The 21,273-nt window shown below is 49.2% G+C and overlaps 1 protein-coding gene across 1 annotated transcript in view; it reads left to right on the forward strand.

Moving 5' to 3' along the window:
* The window catches only part of LOC139260440 (striated muscle-specific serine/threonine-protein kinase-like), a 458,414-nt gene that overhangs the window by 157,089 nt on the left and 280,052 nt on the right, over positions 1-21,273 (forward strand). The window contains exons 5-6 of the mRNA XM_070877003.1: positions 7,787-7,930; positions 12,617-12,799. Of these exons, the coding sequence (XP_070733104.1) occupies positions 7,787-7,930; positions 12,617-12,799 (327 nt within the window). The remainder of the gene's footprint in view (positions 1-7,786; positions 7,931-12,616; positions 12,800-21,273) is intronic.

A 21,273-nucleotide genomic window follows, 5' to 3' on the forward strand; every position in this document is an offset into this window, starting at 1 on the left:
TCTTAAATCTGCTCTTAACTTTCTCTAAGGAGAACATCCTCAGCTTCTCCAGTCTCTCCACGTAATTGTAATCCCTCATTCCTGGGACCATTCGAGTAAATCTCTTCGCTACCCTCTCCAAAGCCTTCATGTGTGGTGCCCAGAATTGGATTCAATATACCAGCTGGTGCCGAACAAGTGTTTTAGAAACATAGAAAATAGGTGCAGGAGTAGGCCATTCGGCCCTTCGAGCCTGCACCACCATTCAATATGATCATGGCTGATCATGCAACTTCAGTACCCCATTCCTGCTTTCTCTCCATACCCCTTGATCCCTTTAGCCGTAAGGGCCATATCTAACTCCCTTTTGAATATATCTAACGAACTGGCCTCAACAACTTTCTGTGGTAGAGAATTCCACAGATTCACAATTCTCTGGGTGAAGAAGTTTCTCCTCATCTCGGTCCTCAATAGCTTCCCCCTTACCCTTAGACTGTGACTCCTGGTTCTGGACTTCCCCAACATCGGGAACATTCTTCCTGCATCTAACCTGTCCCATCCTGTCAGAATTTGATGTGTTTCTATAAGATCTGCTCTCAATCCTAAATTCCAGTGAATATAAGCCTAGTTGATCCAGTCTTTCTTCATATGTCAGTCCTGCCATCCCGGGAATCAGTCTGGTGAACCTTCGCTGCACTCCCAGCTAAGGACTCATGTTAAGAGTGGAAGCAAGTCTTCCTCGATTCCAAGGGACTGCCTATGATGATGACACCCTTTAAAATTGTACCATTTAGTGTGTATGATCTCTCCTCATTCTTCCCACCAAAATATATCACCTCTTTTAGGATGCAAACTTGGGAACAGTGGGATACATATAGGATATGGACATCGACATGATTGTGGGAGCTCTGGGTTATGTACAGGGATAGTCACTGGGGAATAAGTGGGGTGGGTATAGGAACACAAGAAAACCTGGAGCAAATTTGGCCCGGCAATATAGAAGGTTGAATGTAAAGTTTTGGAACAGAGGGCAGGAGAAACGTCCTCACACACAGAGAGTTGTGAGGCTGTGGGATTCACTCCCGTGGTACGTGATTGAGGCAGAAACTGTGTCAACATTCAGGATTGGCTTGGAGAGGTGGATGTAGGGATATAGGGACAGGGTGAGTAAATGTGATTGGGACTATTTACCCACTTGCAGGGTGAATGGCAAGACAGACTGGTTGGGTCGAATGGCGAGTTTCTGTGTTGTGAGTTCTGTGTGTTTTAGTAATATATTTGCTTCATGGATTCTTTGCTTGAGAATTCATAGCAACACATTGCTATTAAGAACTAGTTGGTTTATTAACAAAGGTTTAACAATCACACTACACATTACCAGTTCATCCACCAGGCTCACAACCACCTGCCCCATCGTGGATCCCCCAAACCCAACTGGCTGGGGTTTTATTGAGTCTTGTGAACATCACGTGACTGGCTAAGCCACTCCCAACTCAACAGCTCTGCAACTATTTTGGTTAAAACTATAAATCAAGTGCCCCCTTATTAAAGGGGCACCGAAACCGAAAAATTAAACAAATTAAAGGTTGCCGGGGGTGATGATGCACTCCAGTCCCTCTGGCGCCCACCTCTCGCGGAAGGCCGCGAGCGTACCGGTGGACACTGCGTGCTCCATCTCCAGGGACACCCTGGCTCGGATGTAACCGTGGAAGAGAGGCAGGCAGTCGGGCTGAACGACCCCCTTGATCGCCCCCTGCCTGGACCGGCTGATAGCCCCCTTGGCCATGCCCAGGAGCAGTCCTACGAGGAGGCCCTCGGACCTACCCACTCCCCTCCGCACAAGGTGCCCAAAAATCAGGAGTGAGGGACTGAAGTGCGGGCAGAATTTGAGGAGCAGCCCCTTCAAGGGCTGCAACCTCGCACACTCAATAAAAATGTGGAACATGGACTCCTCCAGACCGCAGAAATTTCAGGCGGCCTGGGAGCCTGTGAACCGACTTAAAAACCGATTGCACGGGACTGCTCCGTGCACCACCCTCCAGGCCAAGTCCCCAATAAATAGTGGGAGGACTCCCGCATAGAGAGCACTCCATTGGGGACCCCCGCCTCCTCTCAACAGCTCTACAAACCTGTGAGCATACTCACAGGTGCATATATTACACCTTCCTAAAGCAGCTCCATCCAGTATTGATCTGTTGGTTGTCAGTGTAACACATTCTAACTTGTAGTCCACTGCCCTGCAGATAAATCCCAGTATCCAATTTGCCTTATCGATTACTGCTTCACACCGAACTGGAAATAATCAACAATCACTCCAAAACTTCTCGACCTCTGCCAGTGGGGACCCATTTAATGCTGCACACGGAATCAGAGCGTCATACAGCATGCAGAAGGGGCCATTCAGCCCATCGAGCTCTTAGTCCCACTCCCCTTGCCCTTTCCCCGTAGCCCTGCTAATATTTCCTTTTTCAAGTATTTACCCTCATCTAAATCTTCTATCTTTGACGGGCCAAGTTTACTCCAGACTTTCTTGTGTTCCTACTTTTTCCCCCGTGACTATTCCCCTACACATTTCAGAGCTCCCAGAATCCTGTAGATATCCTGTTTCCTGTGAATAGCCTGTATATTATCACAGTGTACCTACTGTGCACATCCCAGTTCTCCTGGGTATATCCGATATGTATATAACTCCACTGTAGTAAGAACATAAGAAATAGGAGCAGGAGTCGGCCATTCTGCCCCTCGAGCCTGCTCTGCCATTCAATAAGATCATGGCTGATCTGATCATGGACTCAGCTCCACTTCCCTGCCTGCTCCCCATAACCCTTTACTCCCTTATCGCTGAAAAATCCGTCGATCTCCACCTTAAGCGAACAGTGAGGAGGGTAGTGCTAGACATCAATATGACACAGACAGGCTGGTGGAATGGATGGACACGTGACATATGAAATGGGATGAGAGGGGATCTCATAGAAACATAGAAACATATAAAATTCTGATGGGTTTAAACAGGTTAGGTGCAGGAAGAATGTTCCCGATGTTGGGGAAGTCCAGAACCAGGGGTCACAGTCTCAGGATAAGGGGTAGGCCATTTAGGACTGAGATGAGGAGAAACTTCTTCACTCAGAGTTGTCAATCTGTGGAATTCTCTACCGCAGAGAGTTGTTGAGGCCAGTTTGTTGGATATATTCACGAGAGAGTTAGATATGGCCCTTACGGCTAAAGGGATCAAGGTGTATGGAGAGAAAGCAGGAAAGGGGTACTGAGGTGAATGATCAGCCATGATCTTATTGAATGGTGGTTCAGGCTCAAAGGGTCGAATGGCCTACTCCAGCACCTATTTTCTATGTTTCTATGAAACGCAGAGAAGTGTGAGGTGATACATTTTGGTGGGAAGTGTTAAGTCCTGACTCTAATGTACTGACTTACACGAGACACAGGCTGAAGTCAAGGTCACTCAGGACCTGCACCTTTAATTCCAGCTCTCCAGTGCTGCACTTGCCTGAGACCTCTCTTTATATACCACAGTGAGACAGGTATGGAGTGTCTCCTGCAAGTGCACCCCTGGTGGTAAGGTATGCTTATTGTTACAGGTCATATCCAGTCACAGTCATGTATAGCATGGTAAGACACAGTTATATACTGTAATGTGAGATACATGACAGGAAGTATGAGGATAGACAATCATCATCATAGGCAGTCCCTCGAATCGAGGATGACTTGCTTCCACGCCGAGTACGGATGAGTTCACGGGTGTTTTAATGATATTCCGGATCCGCAACTACATCCTGAAGGGTGGAAGATGCCTGTGGGTGGATTTTTTTAACGTGGGGTGACCGTTGCACACCAGCCACCACATGGGCTTGACAGAGCGAGGTCTTGGTCCAGTGGCAAGGGTTAACCAGGACGACTGGAGACCAGCTCTGCTGCACGGACCCAGTGCGCCCACATATCGCACAGTGTGGGCTGGGCCCGTGCTGCCCCGGGGCCCTCGCCTCTCCTGGGCCCCAGATTCACGCCTCTCCTGGGCTCCGGTCACATCCCTCTACGGACTCTCGCCGCTCCTTCGCCGCTCCTGCTGTACCTGCCCGCACCGCAATCAGCCGTCGCCCTCCTGTAGCAGCACGCGCTGCTCCCTGCCGTGGTATACCACTGCACGCTGCTCCCTCCAATGGCCTCTGATAGACAATACACACTAAGTGGTACCATTTTAAAAGGTGTGCAAGAACAGAGAGACCTGGGGATGTTTGAGCACAAATCTTTGATGGTGGCAAAGCAGTTAAAGCCTATCGGATCCTGGGCTTTATAAATAGAGACACAGAATACAAAGCAAGGAAGTTATGCTAAACCTGTATAAAACACTGGTTAGACCCCAGCTAGAGTATTGTGTCCAATTCTGGGCACCGCACTTTAGGAAGGGTGCGAAGGCCTTAGAGAGGGTACAGAGGGGATTTACTAGTGCCAGGTAAGAAGGATCACAGTTATGTGGGGAGGACTGCAGAGGCTGGGGTTGTTCTCCTTGGAGCAGTGAACGTTGAGAGGAGATTTGATCGAGGTGTTTAAAATCATGACGGACTTGGAGAGAGTAAATACAGAGAAACCGTTCCCACTGGCAGGAGGGTCAGTAACCAGAGGGCACAGATTGAAGATAAGCGGGAGGAGGGTGATGGAAACAGATTCAATAGTAACTTTCCAAAGGGAATTTTGACGTGGATAGACTGGAGAAGCTGGGGTTGCTCTCGTTGGAGCAGAGGAGGTTGAGAGGGGATTTGATCGGCGTTAGATTGACTGCCTGTAGTTATCAGGTTTATTCCTCTTTCCTATTTTGAATAGGGGTGTAACATTTGCAATCCTTCACTCCTCTAACACCACACTCTGCATACCAGGCACCATTACATGTAGTTTCCAGCAGAAGCAGTGTCATAGGAACGTGCTTCAGTACACGATTTATCGCCGGAATGAATAGGAGAATAGATTGAGCAGGGGAAAGTGCTTCACATGGATTCAGTGATGGGGCAGTCCTCTTAGTTCACATGAAATTTTAGCTGGGGGAAAGCCTTCTCACTTATCTAGCTTCAGCCCTCTCTATGTCCTCTCTCGCTAAGATTGCCAGTACTTCCTTATACTATGGGGTTAGTTCACAAAGGTTATGTGTGTGTTCTTCCGCTTCAGTTGTGGGCTCTCCTGTAAGAAGATTAAAAGTGAAAGGTTACACTTGTCATGATGATGTACAATGGCTGCTACCTTGCAAACCACAATGCCTACCCTTTAAATTCTGCAGCATCATAGATGTTTCATACACTTGGAGCTCCATGATTGAGGTGTTCAGAATCATGAGGGGTCTGGACAGAGTAGATGGAGAGAAACTGTTCCCATTGGTGGAAGGGTCAAGAACCAGAGGGCACAGATTTAAGGTGATTGGCAGAAGAAGCAAAGGCGACATGAGGAAAAATGTTACACAGCGAGTGGTTAGGATCTGGAATGCGCTGCCTGAGAGGGTGGTGGAGGCAGATTCAATCGTGGCTTTCAAAAGGGAGTTGGATAAGTTCCTGAAGGGGAAAATAATTTTGCAGGGCTATGGGGAAAGGGCAGAGGAGTGCGACTGGCTGAGGTGCACTTGCAGGGAGCCGGCACGGGCTCGATGGGCCAAATGGCCTCCTTCTGTGCTGTGACCATTCTCTGATCCAATGGATAAATATTCGAAGTGGAAAAATTTGGAAGGTTGTGGGGAAAGAGCAGTGGGACTAATTGGGTAGCTCTCTCAAAGAATTAAATTTTATCGCCTTCTACAGGCCAGGTCACATCCCTGGGTTGGATCCCTGACCCCCGACCCCAGGTATGGCCCACTGGCACCTCTCCGGAGACCGATATGTCTCCTCTCACTGGGTCTCGCACCAACCTCGAGACTTACTCTGGGTCCCATACGGACTAAGGAATTGGGAACGCCCATTCCCAAGAGGGCAATGAGGATTGGCATAGCTTGTGAGGGGGAAACCAGTCGGCCAATGGGTGATAGCATGTGGTTAGGAGAAATCCAGCCAGTGAAGGGGTTACAAACATTACTTATCGAAAGGGATGGTGGGCCATAAACTTGCTCAGCGCGGGTGGAATTTAGACAACCGATTCCTTGTTTAATGTGGTGGCATGGAGATATTTAAGAATCGAAAACCTTGTGCAATGTGATGGTGGTGGTGAGGTTGAGAGAAACCTTGTTCATTAGGGGAACATCTAGGCAATAGCGATCACAGCATAATAAGGTTTAAGATAATGATTGTGAAAGACATAAATGAGACAAAGACCAGTAGAATGGCAAAAAGCTAATTTTGAGGAGTTGAGAATGGAACTAAGGAAGATAAACTGGAAAAAAAGTTATAAACATAAAGATAAAATATCAGTGGGGAATATTACAAAAAGGTGATTAATAACATTCAGGAGAAATTTATTCTGCTTACAACAAAACCATGAACAAACCAGCCAATAATGAAACATTATGGATGAATAAAGAGATAAGGGCAAAATTGAAACTAGGCAAATGAACTAAAGGCGACGCAAGGATAAAAGTATGCAGCGAGTTGTTGTGATCGGGAACGCGCTGCCTGAAAGGGCGGTGGGAGCAGATTCAATAGTAACTTTCAAACCGGGAATGGGATAAATACTTGACGGGGAAAATTGTAGCAGGGATACGGAGAAAGAGCGGGGTGGGGGGAGAGGGACTGATTGGACTGGCACAGGCACGATGGGCCGAATGGTCTCCTGTGTTGTATCATTCTATAATTCTATAAAGAAACAGGTACATAGACAAGAAAGGAGAGGATGCCAAACACAGGAATACGAAGGTTGAGGATCGAAACATTGTGGTGGTGGTGACTTGCAAGCTTCGAAACTCACTCAGTAGTGAGCAGATTTGCCTGGACTGGAGAATTTTGGCTATGAGGAAAGATTGGATAGGCTGGGTTTGTTTTCTTTGGAACAGAGAGGCTGAGGGGAGACCTCATTGAGGTGTATAAAATTATGAGGGACCTAGATAGAGTGGATAGGAAGGACCTATTACCCTTTTAGCAGAGGGGTCAACAACCAGGGGACATAGATTAAAAGTAATTGGGGAGAGGTTTAGAGGGGATTTGAGGGGAAATTTCTTCACCCAGAGGGTGTTGGGGGTCTGGAACTCACTGCCTGAAAGGGTGGTAGAGGCAGAAACCCTCACCACATTAAAAAAGTACTTGGATGTGCACCTGAAGCACAGGGCTACGGACCGAGAGCTGGAAAGTGGGATTAGGCTGGGGAGCTCTTGGTCGGCCGGCGCGGACACGATGGGCCGAATGGCCTCCGTCCGTGCTGTAAATTTCTCTGATTGTGTAGTGGTGGGGGGAGGGCAGAGGGGTAGGTTGGGGGCTTGAATCTTGCTGAATTAGGGGGACTAGAGGATTTAGGGCATGAACCCTCCCTGTGATGGGGATGGGGGGGGTGCCGGGGGGTTGCGGTTGGTGAGAACACTATCGAGGCTCAGAACTCGGAATGTTCATGGGTAAACCGTTGCTCGGTTTTTCGGCCCACGTCCATGACCCACAACATCAATGACCCACAGTTCTTAAAGCCACAGAACGAACGAAACTCTCAGCAGAGAAGGAGGCCATTCGGCCCATTGATCCTGTGCCGGCTCTTTGAAAGAGCAGCCGTGGGTAGTAACCTGGCGCGCTCCTGTCACCAAGGACCTGCCCGACACCAAACCCGAGAAGCTTAGCTCCCGTCCCGAATCCCATTCCGATGTTTTGTCTTCACACAAGGTGGTCCTTTTTGTTTCCAACAGAATCCTCAGATGATTCCTACGTCTCGGCCGGTGAAGATCCCCTGGAGCCGCCGGTGTTTGAGATTGCCATTGCCGACACGTTGGTTACCGTGGGAGCCGCGGTGCTTTTGAAATGTATCATCACTGGGACCCCGATGCCCGAAGGTAGGACTTTACAATGGTCACACCACGCTTGTTCCTCGATTTATCACATTTTTATATCGTCCTTGGACCAACAATGCGTTTTACGGCCAATGAATTCTCTTCTTTTGAAGTATAGTCACTTGTTACAGAAAGTTAGCATCCATAGAAACATAGAAAATAGGTGCAGGAGGAGGCCATTCGGCCCTTCGAGCCTGCACCGCCATTCAATAAGATCATGGCTGATCATTCCCTCAGTACCCCTTTCCTGCTTTCTCTCCATACCCCTTGATCCCTTTAGCCGTAAGGGCCATATCGAACTCCCTTTTGAATATATCCAATGAACTGGCCTCAACAACTCTCTGCGGCAGGGAATTCCACAGGTTAACAACTCTCTGAGTGAAGAAGTTTCTCCTCATCTCGGTCCTAAATGACTTACCCCTTATCCCTTAGACTGTGACCCCTGGTTCTGGACTTCCCCAGCATTGGGAACATTCTTCCTGCATCTAACCTGTCCAATCCCGTCAGAATTTTACATGTTTCTATGAGATCCCCTCTCATCCTTCTAAATTCCAGTGAATACAGGCCCAGTCGATCCAGTCTTTTTTCATATGTCAGTCCTGCCATCCCGGGAATCAGTCTGGTGAACCTTTGTTGCACTCCCTCAATAGCAAGAATGTCCTTCCTCAGATTAGGAGACCAAAACTGTACACAATATTCAAGGTGTGGCCTCATCAAGGCCCTGTACAACTGCAGTAAGACCTCCCTGCTCCTATACTCAATTCCTTTCGCTATGAAGGCCAACATGCCATTTGCCGCCTTCACTGCCTGCTGTACCTGCATGCCAACTTTCAATGACTGATGTACCATGACACCCAGGTCTCGTTGTATCTCCCCTTTTCCTAATCTGCCGCCATTCAGATAATATTCTGCCTTCCTGTTTTTGCCACCAAAATGGATAACCTCACATTTATCCACATTATACTGCATCTGCCATGCATTTGACCACTCGCCTAACCTGTCCAAGTCACCCTGCAGCCTCTTAGCATCCTCCTCACAGCTCACACCACCACCCAGCTTAGTGTCATCTGCAAACTTGGAGATATTACACTTAATTCCTTCATCTAAATCATTGATGTACATTGTAAATAGCTGGGGTCCCAGCACTGAGCCCTGCGGCACCCCACTAGTCACTGCCAGCCATTCTGAAAAGGACCCGTTTATCCCGACTCTCTGCTTCCTGTCTGCCAACCAGTTCTCTATCCACGTCAGTATATTACCCCCAATACCATATGTTTTAATTTTGCACACCAATTTCTTGTGTGGACCCTTGTCAAAAGCTTTTTGAAAGTCCAAATACACCACATCCACTGGTTCTCCCTTGTCCACTCTACTAGTTACATCCTCAAAAAATTCCAGAAGATTTGTCAAGCATGATTTCCCTTTCATAAATCCATGCTGACTTGGACCGATCCTGTCACTGCTTTCCAAATGTGTTGCTATTTCATCTTTAATAATTGATTCCAACATTTTTCCCACTACTGATGTCAAGCTAACCGTTCGAAAATTACCCGTTTTCTATCTCCCTCCTTTTTAAAAAGTGGGGTTACATTAGCTACCCTCCAGTCCATAGGAACTGATCCAGAGTCGATAGACTGTTGGAAAATGATCACCAATGTATCCACTATTTGGTCTCCTTACCTCAGGGAGGATATGTTTGCCATAGATGGGGTGCAACAAAGGTTCACTCGATTGTATCAGCTGTGGCTCAGTGGGCAGCACTTTCGCCTCTGAGTCAGAAAGTTGTGGGTTCAAGTCCCACTCCAGAGCACATAAATCTAAGCTGACTCTCTCAGTGGAGTGCTGAGGGAGCGCCGCACTGTCGGAGGTGCCATCTTTCGGATGAGACATTAAACCGAGGCCCCATCTGCTCTCTCAGGTGGATATAAAAGATCCCATGGCACTATTTTGAAGAAGAGTAGGGGAGTTCTCCCCGGTGTCCTGAGGCAAATATTTATCCCTCAATCAACATCACTAAAACAGATGATCTGGTCATTATCACAGTGCTGTGTGTGGGAGCTTGCTGTGCGCAAATTGGCTGCTGTGTTTCCCACATTACAACAGTGACTACACTCCAAAAGTACTTCATTGGCTGTAAAGCTCTTTGAGACGTCTGGTGGTCGTGAAAAGCGCTATATAAATGCAAGTCTTTCTTTTAGATTGATTCCTGGAATGAGAGGGCTGTCCTATGAGGAGGGATTGTGTAGAATGGGCCTGTATTCTCTAAAGTGAGAGGTGATCTCATTGAAACATGTAAAATTCTTGGAGGGCTTGACAGGGTAGATGCAGGGAGGATGTTTCCCCACGGGCTGGGGAGTCGAGAACCAGGGGTCACAGTCTCAGGATAAGGAGTCGGCCATTTAGGACTGAGATGAGGAGAAATTTCTTCACTCAGAGGCTGGTGAATCTTTGGAATTCTCTGCCCCAGAGGGCTGAATCATTGAGTATATTCAAGACAGAGATAGATAGATTTTCTGGACACTAATGGAACCGAGGGATATGGGAATTGGGCGGGAAAGTGGAGTTGAGGTCAATGATCAGCCATGATCGTATTAAATGGCGGAACAGGCTCGAGGGGCCAGATGGCCTACTCCTGCTCCTATTTCTTCTGTTATATGGGCAAAGGCGGCAGTGCATTGGCACAGAGTGAGCTCCAAGGACCCACAATCAGAGGAACGGCCAGTTAAAGCCACTGTTGGGCATGTGTTGGTTGAGGGGCTAAATATCTGCCAGGACCCTGGGAGAACATCTCTGCTCTTCTTCGATATAGTGGCTGTGGGATCTGCCTTAGCGGGCAGATGGAGCCTTGGTCTTAGATCTCAGGCCAAAGAAAGTCTAGTGCTTCTTCAGTACTGAATGGTAGTACAACGGTCATGTTATGAGTAATCCAGGGGCCTAGGCTACTAATCCAGTGAGTTAAAATCCCATCATGCTCCCTTGAGATTTGAAATAAAAAGAGAAATTGCCAGAAATACTCATCAGGTCAGGCAGCATCTGCGGAGAGGGAAACGGAGTTAACTTTTCGGGTCGATGTCCTTTCATCTGCTCGAGCTTACGTTGCGCATAGGCAGTCCCTCAGAATCGAGGAAGACTTGCTTCCATTCCAAAAATGAGTCCTTAGGTGGCTGAACAGTCCAATACGTGACCCACAGTCCCTGTCACAGGTGGGACAGACAGTGGTTGAAGGAAAGGGAGGGTGGGACAGGTTTGCCGCACGCTCCTTCCGCTGCCTGCGCTTGGTTTCTGCATGCTCTCGGCGACGAGACTCGATGTGCTCAGCGCCCTTCCGGATGCACTTCCTCCACTTAGGGCGGTCTTTGGCCAGGGACTCCCAGGTGTCGGTAGGGATGTTGCACTTTATCAGAGAGGCTTTGAGGGTGTCCCTGTAACGTTTCCTCTGCCCACCTTTGGCTCGCTTGCCGTGAAGGAGTTCCGAGTAGAGCGCTTGCTTTGGGAGTCTTGTGTCGGGGCATGCGGACAACGTGGCCTGCCCAGCGGGGCTGATCAGGTGTGCACTGTAGGAGTTGATGACTGTAGGAGGCCGAGCACAAGGAGGTTGGAGTGAGAAGCGGAGCGAATAATTAAATGTCAAGCGACCGGAAGCTCGGGGAACAGAAAATGCTGGAAACACTCAGCGGGCCAGGCAGCATCTGTGGAGAGAGAAACAGAGTTAATGTTTCAGGTCGATGATCTTTTGTCAGAGCTGGGAAATGTTCGCTGTGGCTCACTGGCTAGCTCTCTCACTCCGAGTCAGAAGGTTGTAAGTTCAAAGTCGCACTCCAGACATTGAGCACATAAATCTAGGCTGACACTCCCAGTGCAGTACTGTGGGAGTGTTGCACTGTCGGAGGGGCAGTGCTGAGGGAGTGCTGCACGGTCGGAGGGGCAGTGCTGGAGAGCGCCACACTGTCGGAGGGGCAGTACTGAGGGAACGCTGCACTGTCGGAGGGGGAGTACTGAGGGAGTGCTGCACTGTTGGAGGGGCAGTACCGAGGGAGCGCTGCACTGTCGGAGGGACAGTACTGAGGGAGTGTTGCAGTGTCGGAGGGGCAGTACTGAGGGAGTGTTGCACTGTTGGAGGGGCAGTACTGAGGGAGTGTTGCAGTGTCGGAGGGGCAATACTGAGGGAGCGCTGCACTGTCGGAGCGGCAGTACTGAGGAAGTGTTGCACTGTCGGAGGGGCAGTACTGAGGGAGTGTTGCACTGTCGGAGGGGCAGTACTGAGGGAGCGCTGCACTGTCGGAGGGGCAGTACTGAGGGAGTGTTGCACTGTCGGAGGGGCAGTACTGAGGGAGCGCTGCACTGTCGGAGGGGCAGTACTGAGGGAGTGTTGCACTGTCAGAGGTGCGGTCTTTTAGGATGACGTTAAACCGGGGCCCCGTCTGCCCTCTCAGGTGGACGTAAAAGATCCCATGGCCACTATATCGAAGAAGAGCGGGGGAGTAATATTCATCTGTCAACCAACATCGCTAAAAAAAAAAGTGATCCGGTCATTATCACATTGCTGTTTTCGGGAGCTTGCTGCGCTATTTGTCTGCCGCGTTTCCGAAATTACAACGGGGATGGCTGTAACGCTTTGGGATGTTCTCAGGCCGTGAAAGGCGTTAAGTTCACCCGTTCGTTCATCTTTCTTTCTCTCCCCGAATACAGTCGTTTGGAAAAAAGACGGCGAGATCCTGAAGACCAGCCAGACACACCTGCTCAAGGCGGAAGGCGAGCGCCACACGCTATCCATCCCGTCGGCGAGCACACTGGATGGCGGCCTGTACTCCGTCAGCGCCGCCAATGAGGTCGGCCTGTCCAGCTGTTGTGCTTCAGTCCAAGTCCGGGCAGGTAGGTGACCGGCAGAGAGCGCAGGCCCTGCATTATATAGCACCTCCTGCATCCTCGGCATATGTGTACATAGATTTACATAGCATTGCATCGGATTACATAGAATGGTATAGGATCACATAGAATTATATAGGATTACATAGAATTGTATATGACTACACACAATTGTATCGGATTACATAGGATTACATAGAATTATATATGATCTCATAGAATTATATATGATCACATAGAATTATATAGGATTACATAGAATTGTATATGACTACACACAATTGTATAGGATTACATAGCGTTGTATAGAATTGCATAGATTTACATACAGTTGTATAGGATTACATAGCGTTGTATAGGATTGCATAGATTTACATACAGTTGTATAGGATTACATAGCGTTGTATAGAATTGCATAGATTTACATACAGTTGTATAGGATTACATAGCGTTGTATAGGATTGCGTAGAATTATGTCAATTTTACATCACGAATAGGCCATTTGGCCCAACAGGTCTGTGCTCCACACGAGCCCCCTCCCACCCCATCAATCTATCCTATATCCTTCTATTCCTTTTTCCCTCGTGTTTATCGAGCTTCGCCTTAAATGCATCATTTCCAAAAGGCATTCGATAAGGTGCCACATAAAAGGTTATTACACAAAATAAAAGCTCACGGGGTTGGGGGTAATATATTAGCATGAATAGAGGATTGGCAAACTAACAGAAAACAGAGTCGGGATAAATGGTTCATTCTCTGGTTGGCAATCAGTGACTAGTGGGGTGCCACAGGGATCGGTGCTGGGTCCTCAACTATTTACAATCTATATTAATGATTTGGATGAAGGGACCGAGTGTAATGTAGCCAAGTTTGCTGATGATACAAAGATGAGTGGGAGAGCAAATTGTGAGGAGGACACAAAAAATCTGTAACGGGACATAGACAGGCTCAGTGAGTGGGCAAAAATTTGGCAGATGGAGTATAATGTGGGAAAATGTGAGATTATCCACTTTGGTAGGGAGAATAGAAAAGCAAAATATTATTTAAACGGAGAGAGACTACAGAATGCTGGGGTACAGAGGGACCTGGAGTCCTTGTACATGAAACACAACAAGTTAGTATGCAGGTACAGCAAGTGATCAGGAAGGCCAATGGAATGTTGGCCTTTATTGCAAGGGGGATGGAGTATAAAAGCAGAGAAGTCCTGCTACAACTGTACAGGGTATTGGTGAGGCCGCACCTGGAGTACTGCGTGCAGTTTTGTTCATCATATTTACGAAAGGATATACTTGCATTGGAGGCTGTTCAGAGAAGGTTCACTCGGTTGATTCCTGAGATGAAGGGGTCGGCTGATGAGGAAAGGTTGAGCAGGTTGGGCCTGTACTCATTGGAGTTTCGAAGAATGAGAGGTGATCTTATTGAAACATAAGATTCTGAGGGGGTTTGACAGGGTAGATGCAGAGAGGATGTTTGGGAATCTAGAACTCGGGGACATAGTCTCAGAATAAGGGGCCGCCCATTTAAAACTGAGATGAGGAAGAATTTCTTCTCTCAGAGGGTTGTAAATCTGTGGAATTCTCTGCCCCAGAGAGCTGTGGAGGCTGGGTCATTGAATATATTTAAGGTGGAGATAGACAGATTTTTGAGCGATAAGGGAGTAAAGGGTTTTGGGGAGCGGGCGGGGAAGTGGAGCTGAGTCCATGATCGGATCAGCCATGATCGTATTGAATGGCGGAGCAGGCTCGAGGGGTCGTGTGGCCGACTCCTGCTCCTATTTCTTATGTTCTTATCCATGCTATTCGCCTCAACCCCTCCCTGCGGCAGCGAGTTCCACATCCTCACCACTCTCTAGGTAAAGAAGTTTCTCCTGAAATCCCCGTGGGATGTATCAGTGACTCTCTGATATTGGTGGCCCCTAGTTCTGGTCGCGGCCACAAGTGGAAATTATTTCTCTACGTCGACCTTGTCAAACTCTTTCATAATTTTATAGACCTCCATCAGGTCATCCCTCGGCCTTCTATCTTCTAGAGAGAAGAGCCCCATACTGTTCAGCCCTTCCTGATCGGTATACCCTCTCAGTCTGGTATTGTCCTGGTGAAGTACCAGCAGATTACTTTCGAAGAGCGGGCACTGTTTGTTTAGTAGGTCAATATTGCAGCCGGTTTGCACACAGCAACTTCCCAACAACTTGCATTTATATAGCGCCTTTGATGCAGTAAAATAATACTGGCTCAATTGGAGCTTTCAAGACTGACATCGATATATTTTTGTTCGGCAAGCGTACTAAGGGTTACGAAATCAAGGCAGGTAAGTGGAGTTAAGATACAGATCGGCCACGAGCTAATTGAATGGCGGGACAAGCTCGAGGGGCTGAATGGGCCTCCTCCTGTTCCTGTGTAACAGGCTCGAGGGGCTGAATGGGCCTCCTCCTGTTCCTGTGTAACAGGCTCGAGGGGCTGAATGGCCTCCTCCTGTTCCTGTGTAACAGGCTCGAGGGGCTGAATGGGCCTCCTCCTGTTCCTGTGTAACAGGCTCGAGGGGCTGAATGGCCTCCTCCTGTTCCTGTGTAACAGGCTCGAGGGGCTGAATGGGCCTCCTCCTGTTCCTGTGTAACAGGCTCGAGGGGCTGAATGGGCCTCCTCCTGTTCCTGTGTAACAGGCTCGAGGGGCTGAATGGGCCTCCTCCTGTTCCTGTGTAACAGGCTCGAGGGGCTGAATGGGCTCCTCCTGTTCCTGTGTAACAGGCTCGAGGGGCTGAATGGCCTCCTCCTGTTCCTGTGTAACAGGCTCGAGGGGCTGAATGGCCTCCTCCTGTTCCTGTGTAACAGGCTCGAGGGGCTGAATGGCCTCCTCCGGTCCCTGTGTAACAGGCTCGAGGGGCTGAATGGGCCTCCTCCTGTTCCTGTGTAACAGGCTCGAGGGGCTGAATGGCCTCCTCCTGTTCCTGTGTAACAGGCTCGAGGGGCTGAATGGCCTCCTCCTGTTCCTGTGTAACAGGCTCGAGGGGCTGAATGGGCCTCCTCCTGTTCCTGTGTAACAGGCTCGAGGGGCTGAATGGCCTCCTCCTGTTCCTGTGTAACAGGCTCGAGGGGCTGAATGGCCTCCTCCTGTTCCTATGTCCCAAGGTGCTTCACAGGAACGTAATCAGATAAAAATTGGCACAAAGCCAGAGATGGAGACATTCGGACAAATGACCAAAAGCTGGGTCAAAGACGTAGATTTTAAAGAGCGTCTTAAAGGAGGAGAGAGGCGGAGAGGCCGAGGTTTTATTACAAACAAATGAAAGAAACGATCAAATAATCTGTTTTTGTGATGTTGATTGAGGGATAAATATTGGCCCCAGGACACCGGGGAGAACTCCCCCTGCTCTTCTTCGAAATAGTGCCATGGGATCTTTTACATCCACCCGAGAGAGCAGACGGGGCCTCGGTTTAACGTCTCATCTGAAAGACGGCACCTCCGACAGTGCAGAATTCCCATGTGTCAAAGGACAGCCTATAGGGATAATGGGATCATCCTGTGCATTTCCCCTTCCAGGGGGCCATCGAGGTGCGGGCGGGCTCATTCGGTTTTGTGTGTTGGGAGGGATGGGGGAGGGGGGGGCAGTGGCAAGGGGTTGCGTCCCTTAGTTTTGCCTTGGCAACAGACTCCCCCTGCCCTGCAGTGACATCATCATCATAGGCGGTCCCTCGAACGGGGATGACTTGCTTCCACACGAGTTCACAGATGTCTCAACGGAGGACCCGATGTTCCAGTCCTGAACTCCAGTTGAGGGGGTGGAAGATGCCTGTGGGTGGATTTTTTTAACGTGGGGTGACCGTTGCACACCAGCCACCACACGGGCTTGACAGAGCGAGGTCTCGGTCCAGGGGCAAGGGTTAACCAGGACGACTGGAGACCTGCTCTGCTGCACGGACCTAGTGCGCCCACATATCGCAGTGTGGGCTGGGCCCGCGCTGCCCCTGGGCCCCTCGGCTCTTCTGGGTCCCGTACCCTCATTCGTCGCACCTTCGCCACGATCTCCCGCCGCTCCTCCACCACAAACACGCCCACAGGGACAACAACAACAACTTTTATTTATATAGCACCTTTAACATAGTAAAACATCCCAAGGAGCTTCACAGCATTGTTCTGAGACAAAACTGATAAATTTGACACTGAGATACACAAGGAGAAATTAGGGCAGGTGACTGGTCCAAGAGGTGGGTTTTAAGAAGCGTCTTGAAGGCGGAAAGAGAGGTAGAGAGGCGGAGAGGTTTAGGGAGGGAGTTCCAGAGCTTGGGGCCCAGGCAACAGAGGCATGGCCACCGATGGTGGAGCGATTATAATCAGGGATGCTCAAGAGGGCAGAATTAGAGAAGTGCAGGCATCTCGGGGGGTTGTGGGGCTGGAGGAGATTACAGAGATAGGGAGGGATGTGGCCATGGAGGGATTTGAAAACAAGGATGAGAATTTTGAAATCAAGGCGTTGGTTAACCGGGAGCCAATGTCAGAAAGCACAGGGGGTGATGGGTGAGCGGGACTTGGTGCAAGTTAGGACATGGGCAGCCGAGTTTTGGATGACCTCAAGTTTACGGAGGGTAAAATGTTGGAGGCCAGCCAGGAGTGCGTTGGAATAGTCAAGTCTGCAGGCAACAAAGGCACGGATGAGGGTTTCAGCAGCAGGGATAGAGGCAGAGAGGTTGTTTCCACTGGTCGGGGAGACTAGAACTAGGGGGCACAGCCTCAAAATACGGGGGAGCCAATTTAAAACCGAGTTGAGAAGGAATTTCTTCTCCCAAGAGGGTTGTGAATCTGTGGAATTCTCTGCCCAAGGAAGCAGTTGAGGCTAGCTCATTGAATGTATTCAAGTCACAAATAGATAGATTTTTAACCAATAAGGGAATTAAGGGTTACGGGGAGCGGGCGGGTAAGTGGAGCTGAGTCCACGGCCAGATCAGCCATGATCTTATTGAATGGCGGAGCAGGCTCGAGGGGCTAGATGGCCTACTCCTGTTCCTAATTCTTATGTTCTTATGTTCAGAAGAGCTGAGGCAGGAACGGAGACGGGCGATGTTACAGGAGGTGGAAATAGGATGAAATATAAATAGCCTTGTTATATATAGTGATTATATACAGTGGTTATAGTTTGACAGCGTGTCCTGATTATCTAGGCTACTGCATATAACCTCAACTGATAACAGGAAAAAATAACTGCCCCAGTTTACAGACGATAAAACAGGAGGCAGGGTGAATGATGAGGAACATTGAGATAGATTTAGATCATTCAGGTCAGAATGCAGAATGAACAGTTAACCAAAGACGAGGAACCCAACAAGGGGACCTGTATTCAATGGATTAATGGAGGAGGAGATCTAGAGGTTAAATCTATCAACATGCAGTACAGCAGGGGCTGGATTGCAATGAGAGAGAGTGATAGAATACAAATCAGAAAGGATTGCGTTGTCAATGCACCAGATTAAAAAAAATTCATGCCTGGGATGTGGGTGTTGCTGGCATCCTAATTACCCTAAATCCCTCCATGGCCCTCGCTCCTCCCTATCTCTGTAATCTCCTCCAGTCCCTACACCCCTCCCTATCTCTGTAACCCCCTCCACCCCTCCCTATCTCTAACCCCCTCCAGTCCCTACACTCCTCCCTATCTCTGTAACCTCCTCCAGCCCCTACATCCCTCCCTATCTCTGTAACCTCCTCCAGTCCCTACACCCCTCCCTATCTCTGTAACCCCCTACACCCCTCCCTATCTCTGTAACCCCCTCCAGTCCCTACACTCCTCCCTATCTCTGTAATCTCCTCCAGTCCCTACACCCCTCCCTATCTCTGTAACCTCCTCCAGTCCCTACACCTTTCCCTATCTCTGTAACCTCCTCCAGTCCCTACACCTTTCCCTATCTCTGTAACCCCCTACACCCCTCCCTATCTCTGTAACCCCCTCCAGTCCCTACACCCCTCCCTATCTCTGTAACCTCCTCCAGCCCCTACACCCCTCCCTATCTCTGTAACCTCCTCCAGCCCCTACACCCCCCTCTATCAGTGTTACCTCCTCCAGCCCTACACCCCTTCCTATCTCTGTAACCACCTCCAGTCCCTACACCCCTCCCTATCTCTGTAATCTCCTCCAGCACCTACACCCCTCCCTATCTCTGTAACCTCCTCCAGCCCCTACACCCCTCCCTATCTCTGTAATCTCCTCCAGTCCCTACACCCCTCCCTATCTCTGTAATCTCCTCCAGCACCTACACCCCTCCCTATCTCTGTAACCTCCTCCAGCCCCTACACCCCTCCCTATCTCTGTAATCTCCTCCAGTCCCTACACCCCTCCCTATCTCTGTAATCTCCTCCAGCCCCTACACCCCTCCCTATCTCTGTAATCTCCTCCAGCCCCTACACCCCTCCCTATCTCTGTAATCTCCTCAAGTCCCTACACCCCTCCCTATCTCTAATCTCCTCCAGCACCTACACCCCTCCCTATCTCTCTAATCTCCTCCAGTCTCTACACCCCTCCCTATCTCTGTAACCTCCTCCAGCCCCACAACCCCCCGAGATATCTGCACTCCTCTAATTCTACCCTCTTGAGCATCCCTGATTATAATCGCTCAACCATCGGTGGCCGTGCCTTCTACTGTCTAGGCCCCAAGCTCCGGAACTCCCTCCCTAAACCTCTCTGCCTCTCATTCTTCCTTCAAGACGCTCCTTAAAACCTCCCTCTTTGACCAAGTTGGTCACCTGCGCTCATTTCTCCTTATGTGGCTCAGTGTCAAATGTTTATCAGCTAACACTCCCGTGAAGCGCCTTGGGATGTCTCACTACGTTAAAGGCGCTAGATAAATATAAGTTGTTGTTGTCGTGGTGGTGAGCCGCCTTCTTGAACTGCTGCAGTCCGTGTGGTGAAGTTCTCGCTGACGGTTTGAGTGTCTCGCTGGGCCATTTCAGAGGGCAGTTGAGAGCCAACCACATCGCTGTGGGTCTGGAGTCACATATCGGCCAGACCGGGTAAGGGCGGCAGATTTCCTTCCCTAAAGGACATTAGTGAAACCAGACGGGTTTTTAACGGCAATCCGGTAGTTCCATGGTCACCATTACTGACACTAGCTTTTACATTCCAGATTTATTTAATTAACTGAATTTAAATTCCCCAGCTGCCATGGTGGGATTTGAACTCATGTCTCTGGATCATTAGCCCAGGCCTCTGGATTACTGGTCCAGCCACATAACCACTGTGCCACCGTTCGCGCAATTGTGGGCAGTTCTGGCCAACTAACCAAATATTGAAGCAGAACAGAAATCTGAAATAAAAACAAAACATTTTGGAAACGCTCAGCGGCTCAGGCACTGCCTGAAAGAAAGACTTGCATTTATATAGCACCTTTCCTGACCACCGGTCGTCCCAAAGCGCTTTACAGCCAATGAAGTACTTTTAGAGTGTAGTCACTGTTGCAATGTGGGAAACGCAGCAGGCAATTTGCGCACAGCAAGCTCCCACAAGACAGCCATGTGATAATGACCCAGATAAACGTCTCATTCGAAAGACGGCCCTACGACAGTGCAGCACCCCCTCAACACTGCACTGCAAGTGTCAGCCTAGATTTGTGTGCTCAAGTGGGATTTGAACCCACAATTTTCTGACTCAGAAGTAAGTGTGCTACTAACTGAGCCACAATCTAGTGAACCTTTGTTACACCCGCCTCTAAGCCAAGTATATCCTCCCTTGGGTAAAGAGACCAAAACACCAGGTGTGGTCTCACCAGAGAGCCCTATATAATTGCAACAAGACTTCCTTATTCTTATACTCCAACCCTAATCTTTTTTGTAATGTTGATTCAGGCTTAATTATTGGCCCCAGGACAACTCCCCCTGCTCCTCTAAGAAATAGTGCCATGGGATCTTTTACATCCACCTGAGAGAGCAGACGGGGCCTCGGTTTGACATCTCATCCGAAAGACGGCACCTCCGACAGTGCGGCACTCCCTCAGCACTGCACTGGGAGTGTCAGTCCAGATTTTTGTGCTCGAGTCCCTGGAGTGGGACTTGAACCCACAACCTTCTGACCCAGAGGGCGAGAGTGCTGCCCACTGAGTCACGGCTGACACTGCAAGGAAAGGTTGAGCAGTCTGACTTTTGGAAAGAAGACTTCGAGGCAACCTCACAGAAGGTTCCGAGGTCACGTAGAGAACGTCCAGAATTGATTTGTGTCGAATGTTCACTACAAGTGAGGGCTTAAAATATACGTGGGACACAAGATAAATATTAGCAAGAAGGGAGGCCAGCCAGAAACCTTTCACACAGAGGGTCATTGAACAAAACAATTTGGATTTATATAGCGCCTTTCACAACCTCAGGACATCCCAAGATGCTCGACAGCCAATGAATTTTTTAATGCACAGTAAGATCCCACAAACAGCACTGTGATAATGACCAGACCACCTTGGATGCCCTAGTTCCAGTTAAAACAATTACTCTCTCTCCACCCTGGCCGTTCC

This window comes from Pristiophorus japonicus, chromosome 3, assembly GCF_044704955.1.
Source record: "Pristiophorus japonicus isolate sPriJap1 chromosome 3, sPriJap1.hap1, whole genome shotgun sequence".
In the NCBI taxonomy this organism is placed as follows: Eukaryota; Metazoa; Chordata; class Chondrichthyes; family Pristiophoridae; genus Pristiophorus; species Pristiophorus japonicus.